Below are 13,443 nucleotides of genomic sequence, written 5' to 3'. Positions count from 1 at the left end.
AGAGGCTTTCATTTCTAAGCAGCTCGAATCATCTCAAGCGTTCATCTGTCCTGATATTATACGTAAACGAATCAGAATGTTAAAATATTTGATAGAATATCATTTTTGGTACACTCTTTAAATCTCCCAGCTCAAAAAATCAAAGTTTGCACATGCATCCTTATTAATAACAACTATAAATCCATAATTCGTCTTGCTGACTGATACTTGCACAAAGATTGAACTATTTTTATTGTTTTCCCTTTTGTGAATGTCTCACACATCATATTCATCCCCATCTAAAGTGAATTGTGACCATCTTTGACCTCATGACCTGTGCCCCCCGGCCCCCATCATTGTGCCGTATGATGGACCTGTGTGTGACTCACGCTACTGTCCTTCTCTCCCCTTCTCCTTCCCTGCCTCTCCTCACTCCCCCCGTCCTTATACCTCCTCCCCCTCCAACACAGAGACAGACCAGCCCTCCCTCGTGTGGTTTGACAGAGGCAAGTTTTATTTAACCTTTGAAGGTAAGTTGGGGTTTATATCTAAGGACGTAGCGCGTGCACACTCAAGTCTCATCTCACTCCCCCCTTTCTCACGCATTCGTTCCTTCATCAAATCACCATGACATCTGCTTTGCTCTGTATATCTGCTTTGCCATTTAACTGTTCATCTTACAATCACTGGCAGCTTTTCTGTTTCTTCACGACATCATATTTCCTCCTGCGTCACTAATATGTCTTCTGGTTCTTGTGGCTCGTCTGCTTTGATCTGTTCATTTCGACTTTGGTCTTGGATCATCATAACACATTGTTTCAGCTTCAGATGCATGGCATTGAAGCTGAGTGTTATCTGTTTCAACTTCCATTCAACTTCTCTTCCATTATTTTTTCCTTTTATCTTATACTGTAGACTTGCGTTCAAATTCAAGCATTCAAAAAAAAAAAAAGAAACGGATTCACGTAGAAAAGCATAAATTGTATTACATGCTGTTAAAAAAGAAATACTGAAACACTGGTCTAAAATCAGCTTGTGAATGTGATTCTCTGTTTACCACAGTTCAAACCTCTAAACGTATAGTGGTATAGTAATGTTTTGAAACTTTTGAACGCTTAAGCCACACTGAAAATTATATCAAATCTTGTTTCATCTTGTCAAAAATGCTAATATAAATTTTCTATTATTATTTGAAGCAGATAATGCAAACTTTCTGACTTGGTTTGGTATTTTGTTTTAATGCAAAGACAGATTTTTAAGTGTCCTTACATTAAAGCTACACTGTGTGATTTTTACCCCCATCTAGTGGTGAAAAGGTATATGACCATCCAGTGAATATTAGTTTCTGTTCCTCTCAATTCCGATTTCGTTTTAACTCCTACGGTGGCCAATGTAGTCCATGATTACCATGGCTTCCAGTTCGACCTCGTCCATGAGTGTTAACTCAAACGTAAACGCGAAAGGCGAAGCTTGAATTAACGGGTATGTCCCTCTTTGGCTAATGTACTTTCAAGATGGAGGGGCAACATGGCGACCGACATTAGAACCCCTTACTCGCATGTATTTTCAGTGGCATATTATACATTCACGAGAATACTTTATTACTTGAACAAAGTAAATATACATTAATGAGCACATATATTTTTGAAAGAACTAAGTGTTTTTAGCTAAGAATAAACTAAAAGAGTAAAACAGTGTAGCTTTAAGGATTGTTTTCTTATCACTGAAACTTAATGATTAATATGTTAAATAATAGATATACTTTATAGTTTGTTACTTTATTTACCAATGTCTTTGATGTGGACTTTCGATGATATAATTTAACGATATAAACACCCAAAATGACTTTTAGTTAATTGTCATGTTTGTCTTTATTTATTTTTAGATTTTTATTTTTGAATTTAGTTATCCAGTTAACAGGCGTGAATTTACGTTTTCTTTACTGGCAAATCCTAACAATGCGATCAAGACGAATAAGCAGAAAAAAGTGTTCATCTGGAAAAGGCATTGTGCTAGATTTTAGGTCTGGGTTCAAGCGCCTTGCTAAAATACAAATGAAGAAATTTGTTATGTCAGCTACTGATTGTATTGTTTGTCTGTTTGTTTGTATTTCCATTTCTCTCATTCTTTGTCACCCACGTATTTGCCTCGTGATGTAGCTCATTGACTGATCGAAATTGTTTTTGTCTGTAAACACATTCTGACTTGGAGTCTGTCGTGTGTGTGTTTGCGTGTTTTTGCTCTCTCAGGCTGTTCTCGAGGGCCCAGTCCCCTCACCATGGGGGCCCAGGACACGCTGCCTGTGGCTGCAGCTTTCACAGAGACAGTCAGTGCCTACTTCAAAGGAGCTGACCTCAATAAGTATGACACGATATCTCAAAACAGATTCACATCTAGCTAGTTCTACTTTGTTAGAACTTAGAACTTTAGTTCTGTGAATATAGAACAAAATATTTTAGTAAGAGATATTATTAAATGACATGAACATACAGCTGGCCACTAGATATTTGTGTCTGTCTGTATTTTGTGTTACAGTCTAAGGCTGTGTACCAAATCGCCCCATACCCTTAAAGGGTTAGTTCGCCCAAAAATGAAAATTCTGTCAGTATTTACTCACCCTCATGTTTTTCCAACCCCGTAAGACCTTCATTCATCTTCGGTGCACGAATTAAGAATTAAAGGGATACTTCACTTTTTTTTTTTTTGGAAATAGGCTCATTTTACCACTCCCCTAGAGTTTTGACGTTTTCCAATGCATTCAGCCAATTTTCCGATATTTAGAAGAATATCAGTAACCAGACAGTTTCTGGTCTCATTGACTTCCATAATAGGAAAAAATATACTATGGAAGTTAATGAGACCAGAAACTGTCTGGTTACTGAAAAATAACTACTTTATTTCAACTATTCATTTTCTTCTCTCTGGGCCTCGAGTCAGGTTACTAGTTTAACAGCGTATGATCTGTTGTTGTACGTCACAAGCATCACACACATGACCAGCGTCGGCCAATAGTCAGCCTAAGTCAGTCTGAAGTAGCTCTACGCAATTACACTAGTTTAACTGACTAAAGGCCCAAAGAGAAGGTAATGAATAGTTGAAATAAAGCCGTTATTTATGTTTGTTTTTGCGCACAAAAAGTTTTCTCGTCGATTGATAAAGATTGAGCCACTGTAGTCACTTGGACTATTTTAACAATGTCTTTAATAACTTTTCGTGGCCGGCAAGTTTCAATCCCTCAAGAAGCCTATGGACTATATGGAGGAGTGACCCAGCTCTCAGATTTCATCAAAAATATCTCAATTCGTGTTCTGAAGATGAACGAAGGTCTTGCAGGGTTGGAACAACATGAGGGTGAGTAAATACTGACAGAATTTTCATTTTTGGGTGAACTATCCCTTTAAATAGAGCACTCTTTGAGGGAACAGCCATTTGTTGGGTTGTCTGAAACAATAGTGGACATTATTGAGTGCTCTTATTCAATCCCATAATGCACCGCAAGAACAACTATACATCCAATGTATACTTAGTGGATAGAGAATACAAATAATGCACTTTGAGGGTTGAATCATCCATCCATCCATTAATTTTCCAAACCGCTGGTCAATGTTGCTATACAGCATAATAATGTCATACAGGTATAAATTCATTTTTAATTTATTATTAAATTGTTTAATTATGGTTTGTCCATAGTTTCCATTACCGTTCAAAATAAATGTTTTCAATTCTACTGGAACAGCTAGGTTGCTAAGTTTTAAATGATTATTAAACAACAAGCAAAAACATTTTTTTGGAAGGGGGGGTTAATACTTTAAAACTTGCTAAATTATTAAATTCCATATTAAGTTTTAATACTTTAATACTTGCTAAAGTTGAGAAGCCAGAGTCAGTTAAATAGTTAATTTTCCTTTCCCACATTTCAATAAATAAGTTAAATTTTATGAATTGTAGATTACTTATAATTATTTTAATGGCTTTGCGATGTAAGCATCAAAATAAATATGTACATGAATATGATACGGCGGCAGCTGTTTTGGACACAGCCTTACTTTGAAAGCACATTTAAGTATTTGAACGTCATCTCTCTCCTTTGCTAATCTCCTCTGTTTATCTGTTTTTCTTATTCACTTTATTTCAGCTCATAAATTGTTGTATTGATCTCTCTGTTTCTAACACTGTTTCATACACCAGACCTCTACTTATGTACGTGTTTAATAATGTCGCTCTCTAAGGTGTGTGGTGAAGATCACCGGAGAGATGGTGTTGTCCTTCCCAGCAGGCATCACAAGGCATTTTGCAAATAACCCCTCGCCCGCTGTGCTAACCTTCAGCATAACCAACTACAGTCGTCTGGAACACGTTCTTCCTAACCCACAGTTACTGTGCTGGTAATAACATTGATCTAACATCACCTACAACAGAACCTTCACAGAGCTTAAACCCCATCATACAGTATGTATTGATTAGTGATCATTACAAATGTCCTTATTAGTCACACAAGTTAAAGAGTAGTTCACTTCAGAATTAAAATATCCTGCTCATTTACTCACCACCACATCACCAAAGATGTTCATGTCTTTATTTCTTCAGTCGTAAAGAAATTAAGGTTTTTGAGGAAAACATTCCAGGATTTTTCTCCATATTGTGGAGTTCAATGGGGTACAATGGGTTGAAAGTCCAAATTGCAGTTTCAATGCACCTTCAAAGGGCTCTACACAATCCCAGCCGAGGAATAAGGGTCTTAATTAGCGAAATGATCGTAACAACATGTATATACTTTTTAACCACAAATGCTGGTATTGCACTAGCTCTGTAATGCACCACACATTATGTAATCAAGTTGAAAGGTAACATGGGACATAGGCGGAAGTAAAGAGTTTTTGCAAAGCAAACGTGCAAAGACTAAGTGAAACGCCCATTACAATATATATATATATACTGTGTATATATATATATATATATATAAAAGGTAAAATAACTATGTCGGATGATTTTGAAGTTGGAGGACAAAATGAGTTTTTCGCCCTACGGAACTGGAACCGGAACACGCATGTTACCTTTCAACATGATTGCGTAATGCGTGGCACATCGCAGAGCTAATATGTATATATTTTTTTTTTAAATGGCCGATCATTTCGCTAGATTCGACCCTTATTCCTCGGCTGAGATTGTGTAGAGCCTTGTGAAGCTGCATTGAAACTGCAATTTTAACCTTTAACCTGTTGTACCCCATTGAACTCCAGAAAAATCCTAGAATGTTTTGATCAAAAACTTTACTTTCTTTTCAACTGAAGAAAGAAAGACATGAACGACTTGGATGACGTGTGGGTGACTTTTCAGGAAATTTTCGTTCTAAAGTGAACTAATCATGAAATGTATTATTAATTGTTGCTTATGGACTTTCATAATTAGTAATGGAAGGAGAGTTTGTAACTCGTGGTAATAATTCAGTATAGTTAAGCGCATCTTCTCAGGGGGAGATCTCACATCAGATTCATCCTTGTGCTGCCTACAGTCAGCTGAGGGTGACTCATGTACTGTATGACTAATCACATGTGATTCAACACTTTTGGGGGTAGTATATCATTCTCTGTTTTCTGTAGGGATGTGATCATTTACAGTTTTTGCAAAAGCATTACTACCCCTCAAACGTTTGGGTTCTCTTATGCTGATCAAAAATACAGTACAAATAGTAATAGTGTGAAATTTGTAATTTATTCCTGTGATGGTAAAGTGAATTTTCAGCCTCATTACTCCACTTTTTAGTGTCACATGATACATCAGAAATCATTCTAATGAAATGAGTTGGTGCTCAAGAAACATTTCAGTCACACTTTATCTAAACATGATGTTGTTACACAAACAAGTACTGAGTAATATCAATAAACTACATGAACTTATTATAGGGTCAGGGTTTGGTTTAGGGTTAGTTGTAAGTAAGAAACAGTAATGGCTATTTGTTTATTTGAAGATTGAATGTACTTTCAAATTCCCTACAGTGACACCACGCAGCCAAATCCAAACTCAAAGGAGTTCTGGGTGAATATGCCAAACCTGATGACCCATTTAAAGAAAGTGTCGGAGCAGAAACCACAGGCAACTTACTACAATGTAGACATGCTGAAATATCAGGTGAGAAGAACCAAACCTCAAATAAGTATCGACCACAGACATAAAGACACCTGTAGTCATATTCGGTTTTAGAAAATCTGCAACGGGTATTTGCCCTAATCTTATATGATCCATTTTCAATTAGTTTTGCTTTGGGACCCATGTTTTACTTTGGACATCAAGTAGTTATTTCTAGAAGGCTTTATACAATACAGATTGTTTCAAAGCAGCTTCATGGCGGTAAACATCAAAATAACGATCAGTGATGCAAATGTCATCAAGTATAAGATAAGATTCTGCAGATCTATAGAAAAAAATAAACATTATCCATCTCAAGTCAGTGTTGATTCAGTTCAGTTCAGTTGTGATCCATGGATACGAGTAAACAAAAATGTCCTTAAAAACAAACTTAAATCAACAAAATTATTGTTTTTTGTGATATTTGAGGATCATCTACCACTTGATTTCCCTCTGTGCATCAGGTGTTACCAAAGGGTCTACAGTCCACTCCTCTAAATCTAGCAGTGAGCTGGAGGTGTGAGCCCACCAGTACCGACCTGAGGATAGACTACAAATACAACGGTGGGGCCATGACCACTCCTGTCGCCCTCAACAATGTTCAGTTCCTCATCCCTGTGGACGGAGGCGTCAGCAAACTGCAGGCTGTGCTTCCTCCAGCTGCTTGGTGAGGGACTCTTCTAGAAATGCAATTCTAGTCTTCACATCTCAAATCAAGCATTATGATGGACTCTTTTCACAGACTGTGATGATGCAATTCCACAGTTATCAACATCACAAATCTAGTTTCCAAAAATGTATTGTATACATCTATAAATTTAAAATTTATAACGTTATACTTATTATAATGGTATACTTATTGGTGTTATATTACTTTGGCAGTAAATGAGAAAAATGTGAATTGATGCTGCTTTGAGAGTGTTTCTAATAGAACGGCTGATGGAGTGATGGCAAATTTGACATCTTTCTCTCTTCTGACTGCTGTAATCAATCTCTCGATATTCTTTTCCTCTTTTGGAAAGTTGTGGAAATGCTACAGATTTTTCTTTTGCTGTTAGACTATATGGAGTACAAAAATGTAATTTGCTGTCTTCTCCCTACTACAACGATTTCCACTTTTGAGAACCCCCTTAAATGTGAAAAGTGTGCATTGTACTTTAGTTAAAGAGCTTGAAAAATTGTACTCTGAATAGTTCTAGATTTGATGGAAGAGATCGTTTGACAATTTTCTTTCTTTCTAGATGATATACTAATTTTATTGGTACCTTTATAGGAATGCGGAACAGCAGAGAATCTTATGGAAGATTCCTGATATTTCGCAGAAATCTGAGAATGGAGGTGAGAACCATGATTCAATTTTGTCTATATATACACTGATGTTCAAAAGTTTGTGGTCGGTCAAACATACGGTAATATTGTGAAATATTTTTATATTGTGATGACATAGCTGAATTTTCAGCATCCTTACTCCAGTGTACAGTGTCACATGATCCTTCAGAAATCATCAGTAAATCATTCAATCGCATAGAATAATTTCATATTATTATTAATGTTGAAAACGGATGTGATGCTCAATATCTTTGTGGAAACTGTGATGCATGTTTGTTTTGTCAGTGTTTGATGAATAGAAAGGTCAAAAGAAACGTACAGTATGTAACCCTCGTTCCCTGAATAGGGATCGGAGACATTAGGTTGGATGGCGACGAATGGGGTTTCACTTAGAAAGCCTATCAACTTAGTAATCTTGAGTATTACAAAACGAGCCAATGGCAAAGAAATGCCATGGGTCTGCAGAATTTGCATGGCGCAATTCCGCCCCACCTCATGGGTTTAAAAGGAGGAATTTTTTTCAGGGTTGAGAGGTCCACTCTAGCCCGATGCTCGCGGCAGCCCGGGAAATCATGGCAGTCATCTCGGGATCCGGCTCAGCACTGACTTGTTTTGTAATACTCAAAGTTGATAGGCTTTCTAAGCAAAACCCCCATTCGCCGTCATCCGATGTAACTCGGAACAACATTTATTTGAATCATTTAGTAACATAAATGTATTCACTTCCACCTTTTATCAATTGAATGCATCCTAGCTGAAAAAAAGTATTAATTTGTGACCTCAAACCTTTGAACGATAGTGTAAATACAGTATCTATAATAAATAATAATACATTTATTTTCTCATAATATGTTCAGGTGTCGGATCTCTGCTGGCCCGTTTCCAGCTAACAGAGGGACCCAGTAAACCCGCCCCTGTGGCAGTGCAGTTCACCAGTGAGGGCAGCACTCTGTCAGGGTGTGACATCGAACTGGTTGGCCTTGGATATCGTTTTTCCCTTATCAAGAAGAGGTTTGCAGCAGGTGAGTTATGCGAGTTACAGCTATTTTGGGGCCTAAGAATCTTCCAGAGACTCAGAGTTCGGTTATTTTGGTTGAGATTATCAATGCATTGCGAAAACAAGGTATACTGCATGCATTTATTTAAAATGCACAATTGCGTTTATTCTTTTGCCATAGGAAAATACATCGCAGACAACTAAACAGCATCTTTGATCCGTGCAAGTCTGCATATTTTGGACCAATTCTGAATATTTAACACAGGACAGATCACAAGCCTGATCCCTACCTGACCTTATGGATAAACCTATGTAGATGTACAATACAGGTGGACCTCACACACTCCAGCAGTATTATATGAGTTGCATTGTAAATGTGGACCGTTTTAGGGTGTACTTCTTATATGTGTGAACTTTATTCACTTTGCAACATCTGTATTACTGCAGCTAAATGACCGGGGTTTGTTCGTAAGGTTTAGCCTCTCTATTTCTGTCCGATGTGTTATTGGCTGTGCCTACCTGAATTCTCTGTATCCTTCTCTAAAAGTTGATACTGAACATGTAATGTTTTTCTTTCTCTATGCATTCAGTTTGTCAAAAAGTATCACGTTTTTCGAACAAGGTAGCAAATTAGTACGGTAAACAACTGACTGTCTAAAAGAGGAATAAGACTCTGCCACAAGATGGCGCTATACCGTTGCATGTAGTAAGAGGTCTTGCTCAAGCGTTTTTAGTCATGAAAACGTATTCAGGAATTTCTCATTTTAATTTCCCAGCGAAGTCAGGTTAATTGAAAAACAATAGTTTTTTTTTTTTCGAAACTCTTTATAGACAGCCACAGCTTTAAAACTCTCCTGCTTGCAATAGACGCACACAAAAAAAAGATTTTCTCAACAGAAAAGTCCTTTTAAATTGGTAATATATGACTTGAAGGCCGCTTGGTGTTTTCTTGTATTGTTAAATAGCCTTTCTGTTTATTCCCAAGGGAACAGTGTTAGACATCAGAGTACATGACATCACTCTATTTTTATTTATTCATTATGTGTTGTATAAAAAAAGAAACAAGTTACACTGTATATGAATAGACTTTGAATGGTATCATAATTTAGGATCCTTGAAGTTTTTTGACTTTTTGTTATCTGTGTAGTCGGGTAAGCTGTGTACAGTATAATGCTAAGGTATAATTTTTAAATTTATTTCAGATATAAGTTTTTTAATTCAAGTGCAACAGAAAATTTACGCTATATAAATATATATATGGGTTGGGGTGACATTTAAAAGAGAAAATGAAACGGGATACTGTATCTACCTAGATGCGTCATGCTTAATGTTATTATAGTGTTATGTATATTGCAGCACTATTAGTTCAACTATGAATTGTCAGCTTTTGGACATTGTAAATTATTTTCTCATTCACGCAGATGTGTTTGTATCCAGCCTCTCCCCTCAGTGTTCTGAGCATGAGCCCCTGCGCTTGAGAACCTCTTTATTTTGCAAATGGTAACGGTCTCTGTGAGATGACAAGGTTCTTGAGTGGTTCAATGACCAAATTTTTTTTTCTTTTTTTTTTCTTTTCGTTTCGTTTGTACGTGTATCCAGAATTGTCCTTTAAGAGAAAATAAGCTGCATATTTTTTAAATGTTTAAACCTATGAATAAAGTGAAAAATATTGTTTCTTGTGAAAAAAAAAATGAAAAGGACAAAAAAAAAAATTGTGTTACTGTTTAACTTCCCAGATGTTCTGATGTTCACTGTCAGGAACAAACATTTTGGTTACATCTTTGAGTGTCTGATGTAGACGTTGTGATGGTTTGGAGAAGATTACTGGTGCTTTGTGATTCATAGGTTTCCATCTACATTTAATGTTAAGGATGAGCGGAGCGTCGCCGTCCGTTAACACTGCATTGCATATTTTCTGAGCACTGTAACTAAAGGGTTTTTTATTGCACTGAGTTTAGTCGAAGAACAACTAGGAGTCTCTCAGCTGAAAGAAAAAAAAAAAGAAACCTATGAGTTCAATTCTGTGTAGTGCTTAACCAGTATGTCTACATGGTCCAAAGTGAAATGTCACTCAGATGTGCAAAAGAAATGAGAAAACTCATGTCAGTTTGATGGTGGAGTTGTGTGCGAAAGTTGAATTGTGTGTGTGTGTGTGTGTGTGTGTGTGTGTGTGTGTGTGTGTGTGTGTGTGTGTGTGTGTGTGTGTGTGTCGAGTTTTGTCTGTGAAGAGTGTGTGTGTGGGTGTGTGGGTGTGTGTGTGTGTGTGTGCGGGCGCTGTCTGGTAACTGTAAATCATCTCTTCCCAGAAACATGTGCAACCTGTGTTTGTACAAAAAAAAAATGTTAAAGATCTGAGATTACTTTGCTCTTTCCAAAACAATAAAACATATAAGCCTGATAAATCGATGTATTGTGTTATATTATAGGTGAGTTTGTGTCAATATAAACATAGGCCTATATTTATAACACAGTCTCATCCCAAGAAGTCATATAACTGACGTCTTGGGACGTCTTTTGACCATACGTCAACATGCGCCTTTTTAGGGTACCCTTAAACGTCGGTTACATGATGATCCCGGGCCGTCATACTGACGCTTTACCTTTAATTAACGTCAGTTATGTGACGGGGTAGGTTTAGATCTGGGGTAGGGTTAGGATCCGATAACGTCATCTAACCGACTAACCGATCTAACCGTCATCTAAAATATTTGCGAAATCATGGTGATTTTCAGAATTAGTGTTTAGAGGTTTAGGGGAAAAACACATTTGATGCATAATGTATGCACTAATGTTTATTGAGAAAGTTTGTAAAATAAAATTACAATTAAAACATTTTAATCGCCACAATTACTGTTGATATTCATCCTCTTTTCATGGTGCAATTAAAAGTACAAGTCTAGCAGTATGATCTAAGACAGCAGGCATAATCTATTGGCAAATTAAGTTGTTATATGAATTCCTACCGACAGTACGCTTTATAGAGAAGCGTTCATCTGAACTCAACATGGAAGAAAAGGGGAAAAGCAAGGAGACAAATAGAAAACGCAAGTTCAGTCCTCAGCAGAGAAACGTGAGGTCGCTTTTCTTGCAGCCAAACTGACAACAAACATTATCCACATCCAGCTCTCGCCTGATCAGGTCCGATCCCAGACTCTCACTAACATCCTCAGAGCTGCTGAGATCTCTGTTAAAAAACCCTGTGGAATGACAAAGGCAAAACACACTGTTATGTTAAAAACTTTTCCTCTTTTTTTGCAATATTTGGATGCAATGCAGATCTCAAGTGATGTGATGATGGCAGGTATCTTCTCAGACTCCACATGTTTGCTGCACAGTGAAAATGACTAACTCCACATTTGTCAGTCAGTCTAATGGGAATGTTATATCACCAGATGTTGTTTATCTGTTGACTGCAGGAGACTTGATCTCACTGATACAATTAAAGCAGTGTTCTGTTAAATATCAGCAAGATTGATGGGCCAGAAAGTGGAAGAGATGCTTAGATACTCATACAACCACACAGTCATTGACAATTAGCAAAAGTAAGTAGTTAAATGTGTGTATACCCTTAAAAACAGTGTTTAAAAAAACATATAAATGCCATAGAAACAATAAAATAGCTAAATGTATAATATATACATTCTAGTTTGCATTTGTCATTATATCCTCATTTATTGTTCAATATTTTTCAGTATATTTCCTCTCGCTTTTGATAAAAAAAAGTTTGCTATATATATATATATATATATATATATATATATATATATTATCCTTCGGAACTTATTTAATTATCTGGATTCACATGTAGTACAATTAACAGAACTTCCACTGACAGGGCTGTCTTGTGCACATACAAGTATTATTTTAGAAAAATGCTATTTTTTATTTTTATCTCTAATAATTGGATTCATTTGATTAAAATAGATAACCTTGAACCTTACGCCTCATAAGGAAACTCACCTTCCATATCCTTGGGACTGAACCTCCTCCACCTTGAGCCTCCACACGTGTAGACGACAGCACGGATGAACTCTCGGCCACACAGCTTGACGGTCCTCACATCAGCCTGGATGACGGACACGCTACACACAGCACACAGCAGCAGTACAGCAGGAGAATATAACATTCTCATAGTTGCTCCTCCTGTTCTGCCCTGACGTTTCCTTCTGTCTCTCTAATGGTCCTCTCTATCTTCTGCCAAGCTTTCTCAGGTCTAGCGAACGTCTGATTTTCTCATGAGACGTGACCCCAATTTATGCTGGCACATGCTGGACCAATCCATCCTCTCCAAACTCCACCCAACACTTGATCCCCTCAAGTCAAACAACGTTGATGGGAAAACAAAAGGCAGCAGGTATTTAGGTGCTTTACTGCCCCAATCTGGAATTAAATTACATCCTTAGGGACAAGCTGTTGTCTCTTAACATCTCCAGTTTAATGGTCTCATTGCAGTGATATTCTCCTTAATGAATGGATAATCTAGTCATTTAAAGAGCAACGCTGCTCTTCGAGTAAAACAGATGTCCACTATCTATTGACGTGACCATCAACTTCTGTTCCCTTAAACCTAGTTGCCCTATGAGGAAAAGGGAGTGCAAATGAACAATACGACTATAATCCGAGCAATTATGGTTTTATGGCTGGTGTGCCCCATGAGATGAACAACAGTATATCTACTAAGAAAAGTCTGTGGGAAAAAATCAATACAAGGAAACATTTCAAAGGTAAAACTTCTTGTTACCAAGGTAATATATTCACTATTTTTGATGTGTTATGATATAACAAAATGATAAGATATTTGCTTCACTGACTCTTGAATGTAATAACTTTGGTTAACTTTGAATTTAATAATGCAAAATAAGAGAGGAAAAACTGAAATTTACCAATTAATAAGCAGTTTAGTTTCATTAATAGACATATTTATATGGCACAGATTAGGCAAGGCAAGTAGTTATATTATATTAAATGTCTGTTAAATACATTTTTAATGCAATTAAATCTCACATATTTTT

At 36.8% G+C, this 13,443-nt stretch overlaps 2 protein-coding genes across 10 annotated transcripts in view; one reads left to right on the top strand and one right to left on the bottom strand.

Moving 5' to 3' along the window:
- The window catches only part of sgip1a (SH3GL interacting endocytic adaptor 1a), a 107,090-nt gene extending 96,623 nt beyond the window's left edge, over positions 1-10,467 (top strand). For 7 of the 9 annotated variants that reach the window (XM_039691566.2, XM_039691564.2, XM_039691565.2 and 4 more), the window contains 8 exons: positions 450-509; positions 2,229-2,340; positions 4,209-4,364; positions 5,976-6,108; positions 6,570-6,772; positions 7,379-7,443; positions 8,292-8,456; positions 8,613-10,467. In XM_039691566.2, the coding sequence (XP_039547500.2) occupies positions 450-509; positions 2,229-2,340; positions 4,209-4,364; positions 5,976-6,108; positions 6,570-6,772; positions 7,379-7,443; positions 8,292-8,456; positions 8,613-8,635 (917 nt within the window). In that variant the 3' untranslated portion in view covers positions 8,636-10,467. The remainder of the gene's footprint in view (positions 1-449; positions 510-2,228; positions 2,341-4,208; positions 4,365-5,975; positions 6,109-6,569; positions 6,773-7,378; positions 7,444-8,291; positions 8,457-8,612) is intronic. The other 2 variants (XM_039691578.2, XM_039691579.2) reach the window with 1 other exon arrangement.
- Positions 10,468-11,208: 741 nt separating this feature from the next.
- On the bottom strand, positions 11,209-12,720 carry insl5a (insulin-like 5a). The gene is made up of 2 exons (XM_039691411.2): positions 12,392-12,720; positions 11,209-11,628 (listed from the first exon to the last, which is right to left on the bottom strand). Exons 1-2 carry the CDS (start codon positions 12,561-12,563, stop codon positions 11,489-11,491), a joined length of 312 nt encoding a protein of 103 aa, XP_039547345.1. The 5' UTR covers positions 12,564-12,720; the 3' UTR covers positions 11,209-11,488.
- Positions 12,721-13,443: the final 723 nt, after the last annotated feature.

This window comes from Pimephales promelas, chromosome 8, assembly GCF_988280905.1.
Source record: "Pimephales promelas chromosome 8, fPimPro1.hap1.1, whole genome shotgun sequence".
NCBI classification, from domain to species: domain Eukaryota; kingdom Metazoa; phylum Chordata; class Actinopteri; order Cypriniformes; family Leuciscidae; genus Pimephales; species Pimephales promelas.
The sequence above is the reverse complement of the archived record's forward strand: the minus strand, read 5'-3'. Positions and strand labels throughout refer to the sequence as shown.

Bases quoted from the DNA above. Each gene is read 5' to 3' on its own strand.
- insl5a (XM_039691411.2), bottom strand. From the start codon at position 12,563: ATGAGAATGTTATATTCTCCTGCTGTACTGCTGCTGTGTGCTGTGTGT. The intron at 11,629-12,391 runs GTGAGTTTCCTT...GTCATTCCACAG, and splicing joins CAGTCCCAAGGATATGGAAG to GGTTTTTTAACAGAGATCTC.